The sequence below is a fragment of the Stereum hirsutum genome (genome assembly GCF_000264905.1).
Source record: "Stereum hirsutum FP-91666 SS1 unplaced genomic scaffold STEHIscaffold_4, whole genome shotgun sequence".
NCBI classification, from domain to species: Eukaryota; Fungi; Basidiomycota; class Agaricomycetes; order Russulales; family Stereaceae; genus Stereum; species Stereum hirsutum.
Genome location: NW_006763134.1, coordinates 1,689,868 through 1,702,690, shown reverse-complemented (window position 1 = coordinate 1,702,690; position 12,823 = coordinate 1,689,868). Strand labels below are relative to the sequence as shown.

General features: G+C 51.7%; 4 protein-coding genes across 4 annotated transcripts; 2 read left to right on the top strand and 2 right to left on the bottom strand.

The window, feature by feature from the left end:
- Window positions 1–364: 364 nt before the first annotated feature.
- STEHIDRAFT_119887 (uncharacterized protein) lies at window positions 365–3,680 on the top strand (the record flags this gene model as incomplete). Its single annotated transcript, XM_007301980.1, has 3 exons — window positions 365–2,627; window positions 2,732–3,115; window positions 3,211–3,680. Coding segments are annotated over exons 1-3 (1,786 nt in total), but the record flags the coding sequence as incomplete, so codon positions are not given.
- A 184-nt stretch (window positions 3,681–3,864) lies between these two features.
- On the bottom strand, window positions 3,865–6,851 carry STEHIDRAFT_167039 (MFS general substrate transporter; the record flags this gene model as incomplete). Its single annotated transcript, XM_007301979.1, has 15 exons — window positions 6,744–6,851; window positions 6,547–6,677; window positions 6,373–6,494; window positions 6,167–6,285; window positions 5,833–5,908; window positions 5,522–5,767; window positions 5,371–5,452; window positions 5,273–5,296; window positions 5,176–5,211; window positions 4,970–5,102; window positions 4,752–4,870; window positions 4,571–4,658; window positions 4,386–4,504; window positions 4,160–4,276; window positions 3,865–4,062 (listed from the first exon to the last, which is right to left on the bottom strand). The coding sequence occupies exons 1-15, from the start codon at window positions 6,838–6,840 to the stop codon at window positions 3,865–3,867; spliced, it is 1,707 nt and encodes a 568-aa protein (XP_007302041.1). The 5' UTR covers window positions 6,841–6,851.
- Window positions 6,852–7,138: 287 nt separating this feature from the next.
- STEHIDRAFT_167038 (Phosphoenolpyruvate/pyruvate domain-containing protein) lies at window positions 7,139–8,415 on the bottom strand (the record flags this gene model as incomplete). Its single annotated transcript, XM_007301978.1, has 6 exons — window positions 7,139–7,319; window positions 7,398–7,556; window positions 7,624–7,686; window positions 7,758–7,963; window positions 8,025–8,106; window positions 8,168–8,415. The coding sequence occupies 6 exons, from the start codon at window positions 8,413–8,415 to the stop codon at window positions 7,211–7,213; spliced, it is 867 nt and encodes a 288-aa protein (XP_007302040.1). The 3' UTR covers window positions 7,139–7,210.
- A 1,136-nt stretch (window positions 8,416–9,551) lies between these two features.
- STEHIDRAFT_94253 (MFS general substrate transporter) lies at window positions 9,552–12,074 on the top strand (the record flags this gene model as incomplete). Its single annotated transcript, XM_007301977.1, has 12 exons — window positions 9,552–9,732; window positions 9,997–10,056; window positions 10,135–10,230; window positions 10,322–10,452; window positions 10,542–10,703; window positions 10,763–11,006; window positions 11,084–11,166; window positions 11,243–11,296; window positions 11,353–11,481; window positions 11,554–11,623; window positions 11,695–11,799; window positions 11,867–12,074. The coding sequence occupies 12 exons, from the start codon at window positions 9,552–9,554 to the stop codon at window positions 12,016–12,018; spliced, it is 1,467 nt and encodes a 488-aa protein (XP_007302039.1). The 3' UTR covers window positions 12,019–12,074.
- Window positions 12,075–12,823: the final 749 nt, after the last annotated feature.

Here is a 12,823-nt window from a genome sequence, read left to right as displayed (position 1 = left end):
TTGGAATTGGAATTGGAATCGCAGGTCCTCCTCCGTCGACGCGTTCGACATGGTCTCCGTTAGCTTCTGGTGGTGTTGCTGGTGCTGGTGCTGGTGCTGAGGGCTCGTCTAGGCCGGATTCACCTACGCACGTACCCGTACCCGTTAAATCGCCGCTTTCGAATACCTATGCGTACGCTTCGGCTTCAACCTCTGCTCCCACCTCTGCTACACCATCTCCATCTCTACCACAACCCCCACAACTCCCTCCGCCACAACTTCCACAACTCCCTCCCTTACACTCCCCTATACCTCCTCCGCAACCGCAACCGCCACAATCTCAAATAGCACAAATAGCACACCATACCCTCCCCCAAGCTCCACCCCGCCATCCGTCCTCGCCCTCGCGTTATTCGTTCACGACCACGCCCACTTCTTCCTCACCGTCCTCGTCTTCGTCGTCGTCAGCACAGCCGTTGCCGCCTCCGCCGCGACATCCGGCGTCGGGGAGCCAGGGTCATCCGGCGTCGGGGAGTCCGGCGGCGCGTTTCGCACCGGCGTCAGCATCGGGATCGGGGTCGGGGTCGACCTCAACATACCCGCCGACAGGAGCATCGGCGTCGGGGTCGGGGTCAGCATCCACATCCACATCGGCGTACCCGCCGACAGGAGCATCGAGGTCCCCTGCACCCTCGCCGTCGCCCGCTCCGTCCGCTACGACGACAACGACAACAACGACGGCGTATCATACGCCCAGTCAGAGCCCGAGTCCGAGCCCGACGCCAAGTCCTGGTCCTGGTCCAAGTCGACTCCCAGCTCACAGTCAACCCCCGGCTCACAATCAACCCCCGGCTCAATTCTCAGGCCATCCAGGTCAAATTCCAGGTCATACCGAATCCACAAACCCCCTCCCAACCCCAAGCCCACAATACGGCATCCGCGATCTTCCCGAACGGTCGAGGTCGTTGATCGATAGACATAAAGCGAGACATAGACGGGATGGCGCGAGTTCGGCGAGTTCGGCGTCTTTTGGGGATGAGGAGGGGGATGAGGAGGAGGGTGATGGGTGTGGACGTGAATACGGGGGACAGGATGGGGATGGAAGGGATGGAGGGGATAAAATGGATGGAAGGGATAAAATGGACGGAAGCGGTAGGGGAGAAGGATGGGATGCGAGAGGGGAAAGGGATGTGTTAGGTCCGGCGAGGGGGATGGGAAGACGGGTTACGGTCGATGATGCACAAATACAGACGCAGACGCAGGGCCAAGGTCAGAATCTACCGCCGATGAGTCCGTTCGCGTCGTCGGGTCCGGGTGCTACGCCACAGCAACAGTTTCAACAACAACAGCAGCAACAACAACAACAACAACAACAACAACAACGCTGGCCGACGAACGTCCCCCCTCTCCCCCGCGCACCAGGCACGCCGTCGACCTCGAGGACCCCGAGTCCGACACGAGGCATGGCGTCGTCTGGTCGTGCGCTTCCTGCTCCGAGCACTCCGAACAAGCAGAGGCTCCCGTTCAATATACCCTCGCCTGGTATATTTGGCGCGTTTCAGGATGGTTCGAATGCGAATGCGAATGGGTATCCGAACGCGAATGGGCATGGGCAGACGAATGGGCAGACGACTCCGACGACACCAACCCGTCCAACTCCTACCACTCAGATTTCGACGACGACGACGATGGCACAGGGCAAGGGAATAGGTGGGGGAAGTAGGACGCGAGTCCCGGCGAATTCCAACTATCCTATAGATCTGGACGACGCGCCGCCGCGTCCTGTGGCGTCGCGGACGCCTTCGCCTGCCCCTGTGGCTTCGGGTTCGGGGTCGGGTGCGGGTTCGGGTTCGGTTCCACATTCTTATAACCATAACGGCAGTGGTAGTGGTAGGACGAGCACACCACAGGCGCAGGGACTCGGCTCGAATATGAAGGGCGGGGGAAGACCGTTGCCTTCTACTTCGGGTGTTGTGTCTGCGTCTGCAGGTCCGTCGGGTTCGTCGGTGCATGCTCATCCTCATGCGTCGGGTTCGGGTTCGTCGTCGATGCCACAGAGCGCGGGTGGGATGAAGAGGAAGGCGGTCCCTGAGCTTCCTGCGTCTCAACCTCAAACTCAACCTCACGTCTCTGGCTCCAGTTCAGGCTCTGGTTCAGGTTCTGGCTCGGCGGCAGGGTCAGGGTCTATCCCGAAGATCAACATCCCCGGTATGCCTGATGACGATGAAGAGGATTGGAGAGGAGGCCCACAGATCAACGTGTCTGGGATTCCGAAGATTAATATTCCTGGGATGCCAGACGACGACGACGATGAGGGGCCCGGGATTCCGTCGATCAACGTCGGTGGGATCGACGAGCCTTCCGCGTCTTCTAACCGGCGTCCACATCCCTCTCACTCTCACGCCCCTCAGCCTCCACCCCATGTTCAGCAGAACCAACCTCAATCAACAACACCATCCACCACCCCCTCCAAACGCGGCCTCGCCTGCGAAGGCTGCCGCGGCGCGATCGTCGGGCGGATCGTGAGCGCGATGGGGAAGCGGTGGCATCCTGCGTGTTTTAAATGTAACGAGTGCGGGGAGTTGTTGGAGTATGTGAGTTCGTACGAGGGTGGCGGGAAGGCTTGGTGTCATTTTTGTTATCATGAGGTGAGTAGTCGTTCCGCCCTTTCCTAATCTTAATTTCGAAGTCCCCGGATGCGTTGTTGACGATGTGCTGATGTGTGGTGTGTGATGTGTGACCCATGACGCAGACCTACGCGCCGAAATGCTATCACTGCAAGACGGCGATCGTCGACGAACGGTTCATCACGCTCGACGACCCCGAGCTCGGGAAACGGACGTATCACGAACAACACTTCTTCTGCTCCGAATGCGGCGATCCTTTCCTCAACCCGAAACACCACGGCGCCGCAGGTGGTGGTGGTGGGGGTGGTGGATTGACGTTCACGGGCGACGGAGCGTTCGAGGACGACGACGTCGGCTTCACTGTGCATAACGGATATCCGTACTGCGAGGCGTGTCATGTGAGACTGCGGAGCCCGAAGTGTAAGAGGTGTAGGAGGCCGATTAGGGCGGGGGATGAGGCGGTGGAGGCGTTGGGGGGGAAGTGGTGTTGGGGGTGTTTTGTGTGTGCGGTGAGTACCCTTTCCACGACTCATTTTCCGTTCGCCTTCGTCATTGTGGAGGTGGAGAGGTGCTGATGGATGTGTCTTTTGTGTGTGTGGAACAGAGCTGCGAGCGGCCGTTTGAGGATCCGTCGTTCTTCGTGAGGGATAATAATCCGTTCTGCGAGCCTTGCTTTAGTGTGATTATTAAGAGCGAGATGTGATCGTTTGTTTTCTGTATCGATATCCGTCGCTCGTGCGCGCTCTTTCGTTTCTCTTTCTTGTTGGATTTGTGTCTTATGATCTGTCGTTCTTACCCGACCTTTCTTACCGTCTCGATTTATTCTTGTGATCTAGACACGTACTCCCGTCGTAATTATTTATCTGTTTCCTCTTTTGCTACCGGCCTATTGTACCCTAGCTTGCTCTCAGATCCTACTGGTATTCACCACTCAGTACTGTTAACCTCACTGCGTGTTATATATTGTTCAATACTGTACTTATGAACTTACGAATACGCGATGTTCTTGCTCTTGTTCTCTTGCACTTCCTCCATGGATCTTGTACGTCTAATGAATATATAAATGTGCGAAGGCGATCGTTTCTTTTACGGATCAAGATCGTGAGAGGACGGATTCCAATGTGCTTTTGGCATAGGTCACACTCGTACTCGTAAATAAGTACTCTATCTAAGCCGGAGCCCAATCTACGCGTGTGCGTAGAACCTCCACCGCCCCTGTGGCACTCTACCCTTCTACCCCTCCACCCCTCGTAACACCCTAGACATCCTCACTACCATTCGTTTTACCCTGCAGCTGATTAGGAGTCGAAGTCCCAGATGTGGACGCGGACGCGGACGTAGATGATTGACCTTGGCTGTCGGAGGCTGTGGGTGCTGCTGTGGGTGCTTGAACTTTATCTGGGAGGGGGTATTCTTTGATGGGGAGGAGGGTTAGGAGGAGGAGGACGGCTATGACCTGTCGTTCGTGGATCAAACAAGCAAATCAATGATCAGTGAGAATTGTTTCTTGGAAAGTGGGGGAGGGAAGGGGAAAGGGATGGAAGGGCACGTACGATCTGCACCGTGAACACGACTTTGAGCGCCTGCGCCCAGCTGTCCGTCGCCATGCGTCTCAGCTCTGGATCGAGCGTGCGGATGTAGGCCGTCGAGTCGAGGATTTTGGAGATGATCTGTTTGGGACGTCATGCGGGGAATGAGATCGTCGGTCAGTTGGTCGTTTTGCCGTTGAGGAGATTGAAAAGTAGAGGGAGAGGGAGTAGAGGGAAGGATATGACGCACCTCGTCCGCGTTGGGCACGGTGATCCTCTCCCTAAGATTTTTAGCCAGTAGACTCTGTGTTAATGTCGAGCTTAGTGATACGCCTAGCACCTGACCCGTTGTCCTGAAGAGATACGAGACTGTTGATAGAAATCGCAATCTGTTAGCGTTGGAGTGTGTGTGGACAGAGAAGAAGACGGATTGACCTCCAGTGGCGACTGGGATCTGTTCCCTCGGTACGCTGGCGAAGAGTGCGAGAAGTGTTGTGGTGAGCACGGTTGAGAATCCGAAACCCTATTCAACAATCATCCACGTATTGCTTATCAGTCAGCTACTTCATTGACTGGAGGAGAGGGGGGATGAGGACAGTGTAGGGAGGAGACGCACGGACGGCATAAGCGTGATGTACAATATCCACTCCGGCGTTTTCCCGCTCCACGAAGCAAGCACGACGTTCGCAACGACGATTCCCGCCGCTGCGCAGACTTCGTACCACCAATATTTTCCTGTCACACATAAGGACGCACAAATCGCACGAGAGTGGAATTGAGAGGTGTAAGACAAGTAAGAAGATAGGACGGGTATGAAAGGAGAGAAGAACAGACCGCTCTTGCGCATGTACCATCCCGCGAGAAGAGATCCAACCGCAACGCAGAGTGAGTTTGTGATGAGATGTCTGCCTGCGTCGGTCGAGGAGCGAAGGCGCGCAGCTGTGAAGTAGAGCGGGACGTTGTAGACCTGTGATCGTGTGATACGACGTCGTGAGCAGCTCGATCCATTATCCTCTTGGCAAGTAAGTGTGCGAACGCACAGTTGAGAAGGAGAGGAAGGCGATGAGGAAATTGTTCTGTTGGGTTTGAGCTGTGAGTCAGTCTTTCCGAATACTCGTGTAAGTGTGTCACACGGACCAAGGCGACAAAGCATGGGTTACGCTGTTGAGTCGATAAATGATGTCAGCATGGTTTGGGACAGACGTCAAGAGGATGGGATAGAACAGAGGACGTACCCTCTTGAGCAGCGAAAGAGGCATAACAGGTTCGACCGCGAATTTGACTTCTACAAGCAGAAACAACACCAAAAATACTGCGCTGCATACCGGACATTCAACCGATCAACCAAGCCATTCCATCTTCGCATCCATAACCAAGTGAATTTACCTTGCAACCAAAAACCCAACCATCATTTTCGTGCTTCCGCCCTCCGACTCCTTGACCGTCATTCCTACCAATAAACTCCCAAGCGTGAGCACGAGCGTGAGACTGCCCAAGTAATCTATGCGTTTGAGCTTGGAGAATGTGGATGAGGAGGAACTGGAGAGGAATGAGGCGGGCTCGCGGACGTAGATGTAGACGATAATGAGTCCGGCGAGGAGAAGAGGGGACTGTATCAGGAAGGCTGCGCGCCTGAGAACAGACGATATATGTTCGGTGAGATGGAGGTGAGAAAGGATAGGAATGGAAGAGCTCACCAGCCAATTGTGTCACCTAACCATCCACCTAGGGGTGCGCCGATAGCTCCTCCGAGAGCAAACAGGAGGTTGGCGACTGTAAGAATCACAGAAAAACGTCAATGACCAGCGTAATTCGGTGTGCAAGTTCTGAAAACGACGGCACTCATGAGCCCTTGCGAGAAGTCCATGTTATCGCTGTGATGACCATAAGCAAGGAGGTTGGACGGTCTTAACGACTAACTTGCCAGATCATGCACATTGATCACGAACAACAATACCTTAGGTCTAGCTTGGTCTCGACTGTCCTTGCGTAGGTTGGAGTCGCCAGACATAAATGAAAGAGTCCACTCACATCCTTGGTAAATTCCTCTACTCTTCAACGGCACGGCATCACTAACGATCACGTTCCCAACTACCGCCATCCCTCCCCCACCCACGCCCGCCAACGTTCTGAATATCAGCAGTTGCTTCCTATACAGTAATATGCACCGGATCCACACGCATATTCAATTAGCACTCTTTTCGCTTTGAGGCAACAGAAACAAAAGTATTGCTCACATGCTACGCGCAAACCCACATAGCGCCGTTCCAATGCCGAATAATCCCCCAGCGAGTATCGCGGAAGCCCTTCGTCCGATGATATTACACAACCTCCCGTAAAGCGGAGTGAAGCAGCATACCTTTATGATTATTATAAGAAAATGAGCAGGAGAGCATAGACTTGTAACATACAGAAAGCAGATATGAAGTGCCAATCCAAGAGGAGTACTGGAGGGCTTCAAAGGAGGACCCAATGAGAGAGATGAGGGTGGCGACAATAGTGCCGTCAAGCGAGCCGATGAATGTGAGTGTCCAGAGACCAGCTGTGATTCATCCAAATTCAAAGTTGGGGTGCCTGTATGAGAGCAAGTAAAGAGTAGTGGGCTTACTCAAGAGAATGATAAAGTGCGAACGACTGAGTTGGTCTGGAGTCTGTGTTTTGTGGATGAGGGGTGTCCGCTCATCCGTGGCTGTTGTCGGCGACATCCTGTCAGTCCCTTATGTCCGGATGATGGTGGTAAGTTGAGAGATGCATCAGACCTTGTGTTCACGGTAATTTGAACTCATCTATCCCGAACATGCTCAGATATGGGAATGGGTATGGTGGACGTTGATAGGATAAACTTGCCATGCCACTCGGATGACATCCGCGTGGCCCGATTAGATCCGACGTCATTATGGCATTGTCTTTGTGGCGTCCTTCACCTTTCATCTGGTCAAGCTAAGTACTACTGAAAACTCAGCGTTGAGTGGGAGCGAACTTCGGATCTTAGGATATGTGCGACGGAATACTTCATACAAGTCCAAACATACAATCATACATTTACTCATACGCTAGCAAGCCATCGGAGTATATTCAAGACGACCCCTTAGCCTGCAATTTCGCATTCATCTCCTCGAACTGCTTACACTGCGCTTTCATTCCATTGAATAGATGCACAATATCTCGTCCTGACATAAGATATCTGGATACACCACCGTCAGCGCAATGTACATCATTGTCGTCGCAGAGTGGCCACCAAGGAGCGGAGGGAGTAACATACCTAGCGCAACTGTGCTCCGAAGTGAACTTCTCCATCAAATCTGCTCGAGTCTCCAGCCCTCCAAAGCCGACGAAGATCCCATTTTTAGAAGCGGCTGCACAGACTTTCGCGACCGCTGAATGGAACGTCGGGTTGTCATATTCGCCAGGAATGTCCAGGCTGTTAATACATAGGAATATTCATATGAGTGGGGAAGCGAAAGCGGGGACTACAAGAAGGAACGAACTCGACGCAAAGATCCCCGCAACCTATTAACAGGACATCGATGCCCTTAACTGCTGCGATCTCCCTATAAACACAGATAAAGGCCAGTGTCAATTCATTCTGTTACCGAACCGAGACGGAGAGACTTGGACATACTCTACGTTCTCTACTCCCTGCCTCGTCTCAATCATTGGCATGATCAGAATCGCATCATTCGACACCTCTGACACAGCCTTGAAATGTATTCCGGTAGAGTATTGGGTGAGAGGAGTGAGCATGGTCATGCTGCGTTCGCCTATGGGTCGATATTTTGCGGCTTTGACACAGACAAGGGCGGCTTCGAGAGTGCTGACATGCGGTACCTAATAGTGAGAGGTAATGATGAGTGCAACGGGTAATACCAAAAGTAAGAAAGCACAGTACGATAACGGCCTGGGCACCCGAATCAAGAGAACGAGAGATCCATTCTGGAGAGTTAGTGGGCACTACGACCATAGGCGTGATCCTATACACGAACACACCGACATCAGTATCTTCTCTCTAGATCTTTTGTACCACAAACTCACCCTACATTCATACAAGCCGTCGAAACCGCAGACATGGTCTCCAGCCCAGTCGCACTATGCTCCAAGTTCATAAGCACAGCATGATACCCAGCCCTCTCCGCCAATAGCGCGATCTCTGTGCTGAGGACGATGCGTAGGCCAAGCGAATGCGCGATCTGACCGGATTGCATGCGCTGTTTTACGAGGTTGGGACGCACGACGGATTTCGCCTGAGCGAGATGTTCGTTGAAGTTTGCGGGTAAAGACATGACGATTCTGGTGTCGATTGGACGAGTGGACAGGCTGGTAAACTGGCAGCTTTAGCGGTGGGGATGAGTATGTGGCACAAAGAAGAACCAGAGATGCTCAGAGATTAACATGGGGAGAAGGCTTGTATTTTGGTCCGTCAATTATGACGATGATATCTCTCTCAAGATCATTGCGGGATGGACCTCCGCAACATGAGACGGAGCACGGATGCATGAGAACATAGACGAAGGAAGCTATCTTTGCGATAAGTCCTTGCCGACAAAAACCAGACCAGATGATTGTCGATGAACAAGCGTGATATGTGGGGGGTCAAACCACATAGAGAGGAATGCCCATGGTATGCTGTTTCAAGACGGGACCCAAAAGACAATTGGACCAGAGCTTTGGAAATGCCATTCAGAAAGGAAAAAGAAGAGCATCGACTCGGAGATGGAAAGATGTTAACGTTGTTCAGAGCGAAAAAAAGATTAGATTAGATTAGATTAGATTACATAGATTTGTTGGGGGGCCATCCGATCGTTGATCGCTTCGCCATTAACCCGGGACCGGGGTTGTCCGCGAGCACAGACTCGGAAAGGTTGTTGACTTCGTCCACGTCAAGTCCACGTCCATCCAGGCCATGACTAGCATCAACCTTCAACTCGGTATTTATATGCTACGATTTTTTTTATGAATCAGTCACGGGATGATCTTCTGACTTTCCACTAAGTCTGGATGCTACTGCTCCAGGTACAATCATCGGCACCCCACGCTATCTTGTTTACACCTACGCACGCTCTCATCAATGTCCACTCCAAGGGTGAATATTAGCCTGCTCAGTAATGTTTGCTGCCAAGGGCAAAGCCTCTTGTAAAATATGCGTACTCGAGCCATGAGCCCTTATCGCTCGGTCGTCGGAACTGGCCGCTCGATTCCCTGACCCAGAAGTTCGTCCCTTGCATTCTTATCGTACTCCACCTCATTTGGCCAGTCATTGCGCTGATGATCTGAATAATGCGTAATATCGGTTTTAGACTTCTCGACTTCTTCGTGGTGTTAAAGGCTGGGCGACTCTCATCGACCTTGTGGCTTCTCGAGTGCCTCATTCCTCAGGTCTTCCTTCCGGTACACGACAGACCGCTCAGCTCAGGATTCTATGGCTTCTGAGAAACATCTCTCATCTAGCCCTGTTTCTGGAGGGGAGTATGCCCCACCTCCACCGCAGGATGTATCTGCGTGGAAGAAGGTGTTATATTATCTGTGGGACTCTGATCAGTACCTGAAATCACCGGAGGAGAGGCATATGTTAAGGAAATTGGACTGTGGCATGTTGCTTTGTGCAACGCTCGGCTGGGTCAGTAATTCAAATTTGGTTCTGGATGGATGTGCATGAGGTAACTCATGCGTTTCCTGTAATAGTTTATGAAGTATATCGAGTGAGTGATTGTGCGCATAATATCTATCGTCTGTCCAGACATCTGATTATGTTTGACTCTATTCTCTAGTCAGGCAAATTTAACCAATGCCTGTGAGCCTTTGTCTACATGTATATCGCTTCAATCGTCGAAATTAACCTACGAGTCGTTCGATACTTTTCGAAGACGTATCTGGGATGAAGGAGGATCTTAACATCCAAGGAAATGAATACACATACATGAGCAGTACGTCCTGAGTACTCCGTCGTACACTAATCACGTTTTCGATGGTTCCATGCCACTGACTCAGCACTGTGTCCATAGCTTGCTACATCATCGGTTTCGCGATTATGCAAATACCTGCCTCATTCATTGTCCTCAAAGTCAGGCCCTCGTACTTTCTTTTCGTTTGTGAAATCGGTCAGTCTCGTTGCCTCCTTTTTCTCTCGTATTTTCTACTCTCAGAGAACATGGATATTCACGAGGTTCCCGGTGTGAAAACGCTTATTAGGTTGGACCATATTCACCTTCGCACAAGCTGGGGCCAAAACCTCTGGGATGATGTATTTCTTCCGCTTCATGGTTGGCCTCTTCGAATCCGCCTTCTCTCCCGTTATCATCTTTCTGATGGGATCTTGGCAAGTCTTTTATTTCTCTCTCTCTTCCTCGAATCCTTCAATCCGGGCATACTAGTCTAACTTGAGAGTTTCTAAAGGTACTCAAAACCTGAGCTAGCAAAACGTCTCGCAATCTGGCATCTCACAGGTTTTGTTGGCCAAGCCGTCTCGGGTTTCTTGCAAGCGGCTATCTACAACACCTTGGACGGTAGGAACGGGTTGGCGGGTTGGAGATGGCTTTATATCATCTGTGGACTTATGTCTACGCCCGTCGCCGTACGTTTATAGTCATACAAGGCACAACCGCTCAGAGTTCTGATTTTGGCTGGATACAGCTGTTCTGTCTATTCGTCCTCCCAGACTATCCGACCAACTGCAAGATCTGGTACATCACGGAGCAAGAACGTCAAATCGCGCTCCGCCGTTCCGTCAATGCCGGAAGGACGGAGGTGACGGGTCATGTCTCCACGGCACTTTTCAAGAAAATGTTCGGCAGGTGGAAATGGTGGTTGCTCGTCATTGCGTATCTGTTCTACGGTTCTTCGTGCCAGGCCAATAGCTACTTCGCCATTTACCTAAGTGCGTTTTGACCTCTTGGGCAGCATTTCGTGTATTGCGGCGTACTGAGTCGATCGTGCGATGTGGTGTGGTTGCAGAGGCGATGGGATACTCTGTTACGGAGAGGAATATCATCCCCGCAGGCGCAAACTTAGTCTCAGCTGCTACGACGTTCATCTACGTATGTTCTTCCCATCCCTTTCCCTACACTTCCTGCGCACTGATGAATATGCATTATTTTCCCTGGTTATCTCTAGGGCTTCGGGTCTGATCTTACCCGTAATCGCTTCTATTGGATCCTCTGCCCTCTCGTGAGTGACTATCCTGGTTTGTCAACGAACTCAACTCAATAAATACATCTGGGTAGATCTTCGTTCAATGGACAGGAAATGGCATCCTTGCGGTATGGCCTGATAATCACCAGGCTCGCTTTGCTGCCTTCTTCATTTGCTCTGCGGAGTATATGACCGCTGTATTCTGGACTTGGGCGAACGAGGTGCGCTTCTTCACTTACATACCGCGTCTCGAAATAGAGTACCGATTCAAGACTGACTCGTACGACTATCAGGTGTGTAACTCTGATGCTGAAGAAAGGGCGATCACCATCGCGTCCATGAACGGTGTTTTCTATGCTTGCAGTACGTGCTCCCCTCTGTTAATCCGACTTTTAATGGGGGAAAGTCACTCACAATCACTTCGACGACTGCAGACGCTTGGATACCAAACGTTATTTTCCAGCAGACAGATGGACCCACGTTCCGAAAAGGTTTCCCAGCGACTTGGGCTTTCGGGGTCATGGCCGTCATCTTTGTCGGTATGTCCTCGCTTCCTCTTTCTCCCTAATGTTTCGCCGTTAACATATTTCGTGACTGTGTGTACAGTGCCTGTTGAACTCCTTCACAGACGCGAAGTGTTACTAGAAGCACAGTCCAAAGACCACGGTAAAGATGAAGAGTCGAAGTCAGTGGATGGTGAGACGGATTCGGCAGAAAAGGTCAAGGCTGGAGTCATGGTGCAGACTTTAGCGAAGTAGTCACCTTACTCGGCGAACGACCCGTCGCAGTAGATACTAGTTGATTGGCATGTCGTTTGTATGGTCTACGGTTTCGAGTGATTCGAACATCAGCGGGCGATGCAGTGACTATCGAAAGCAGTTCGAAGATTATGAGACTGGATGGGTTACTATCATTGAAAGCCCATTGGCGCAAGCGGCGGCAGCCCATATGTAAAATGTAGCATAAATGAAGGTGATGGTCAATATCGCCCTGCAAGAAGGACCCCACTTCGATATCCGAAGACCTGAAGCCGAAGCCTATGTGATTGAGATGATCACTCTGCTGCAGGCCTAATCGATGGTAACGATAGAATGTGTTTGAATTGACTTCTGAAGGGGGTGATTTGGCGTGCGAACACAGGAGCAATCATGATGCAGAATGATGGCTTGAAGGGTCAAATAAGTTTAACGGAATCACCTCGGTGGGAGCTGGAAACATCGAGGATATGTGCCCCTCAAGATCGGATTCTGTCGTGCTCTGAGATCCATAAGGAGTTGGGAAGACGCTGTACGAATGCTCATCGACGGGGGTGATCTGAGTTCCGGACACGTTGGGAACTGCCTGACACCTAGATATGACAGTGAGTGTAAATCATTATAGCCCGCGACCAGGAATCACCAATCACAACAGAGTGCAGTCGTTAAAGTTCGGTGGCCAACGAGTGGTGTCATCAGGAAGATGGCGACTCTGAACCTGGTGATGGGTCAAGGTTGGGTGGCGTCCCGGGTTCGTTGATCAACCGAAGCATGCAGTGTCAAAACAGGACGCTATGCAAGGACCTGC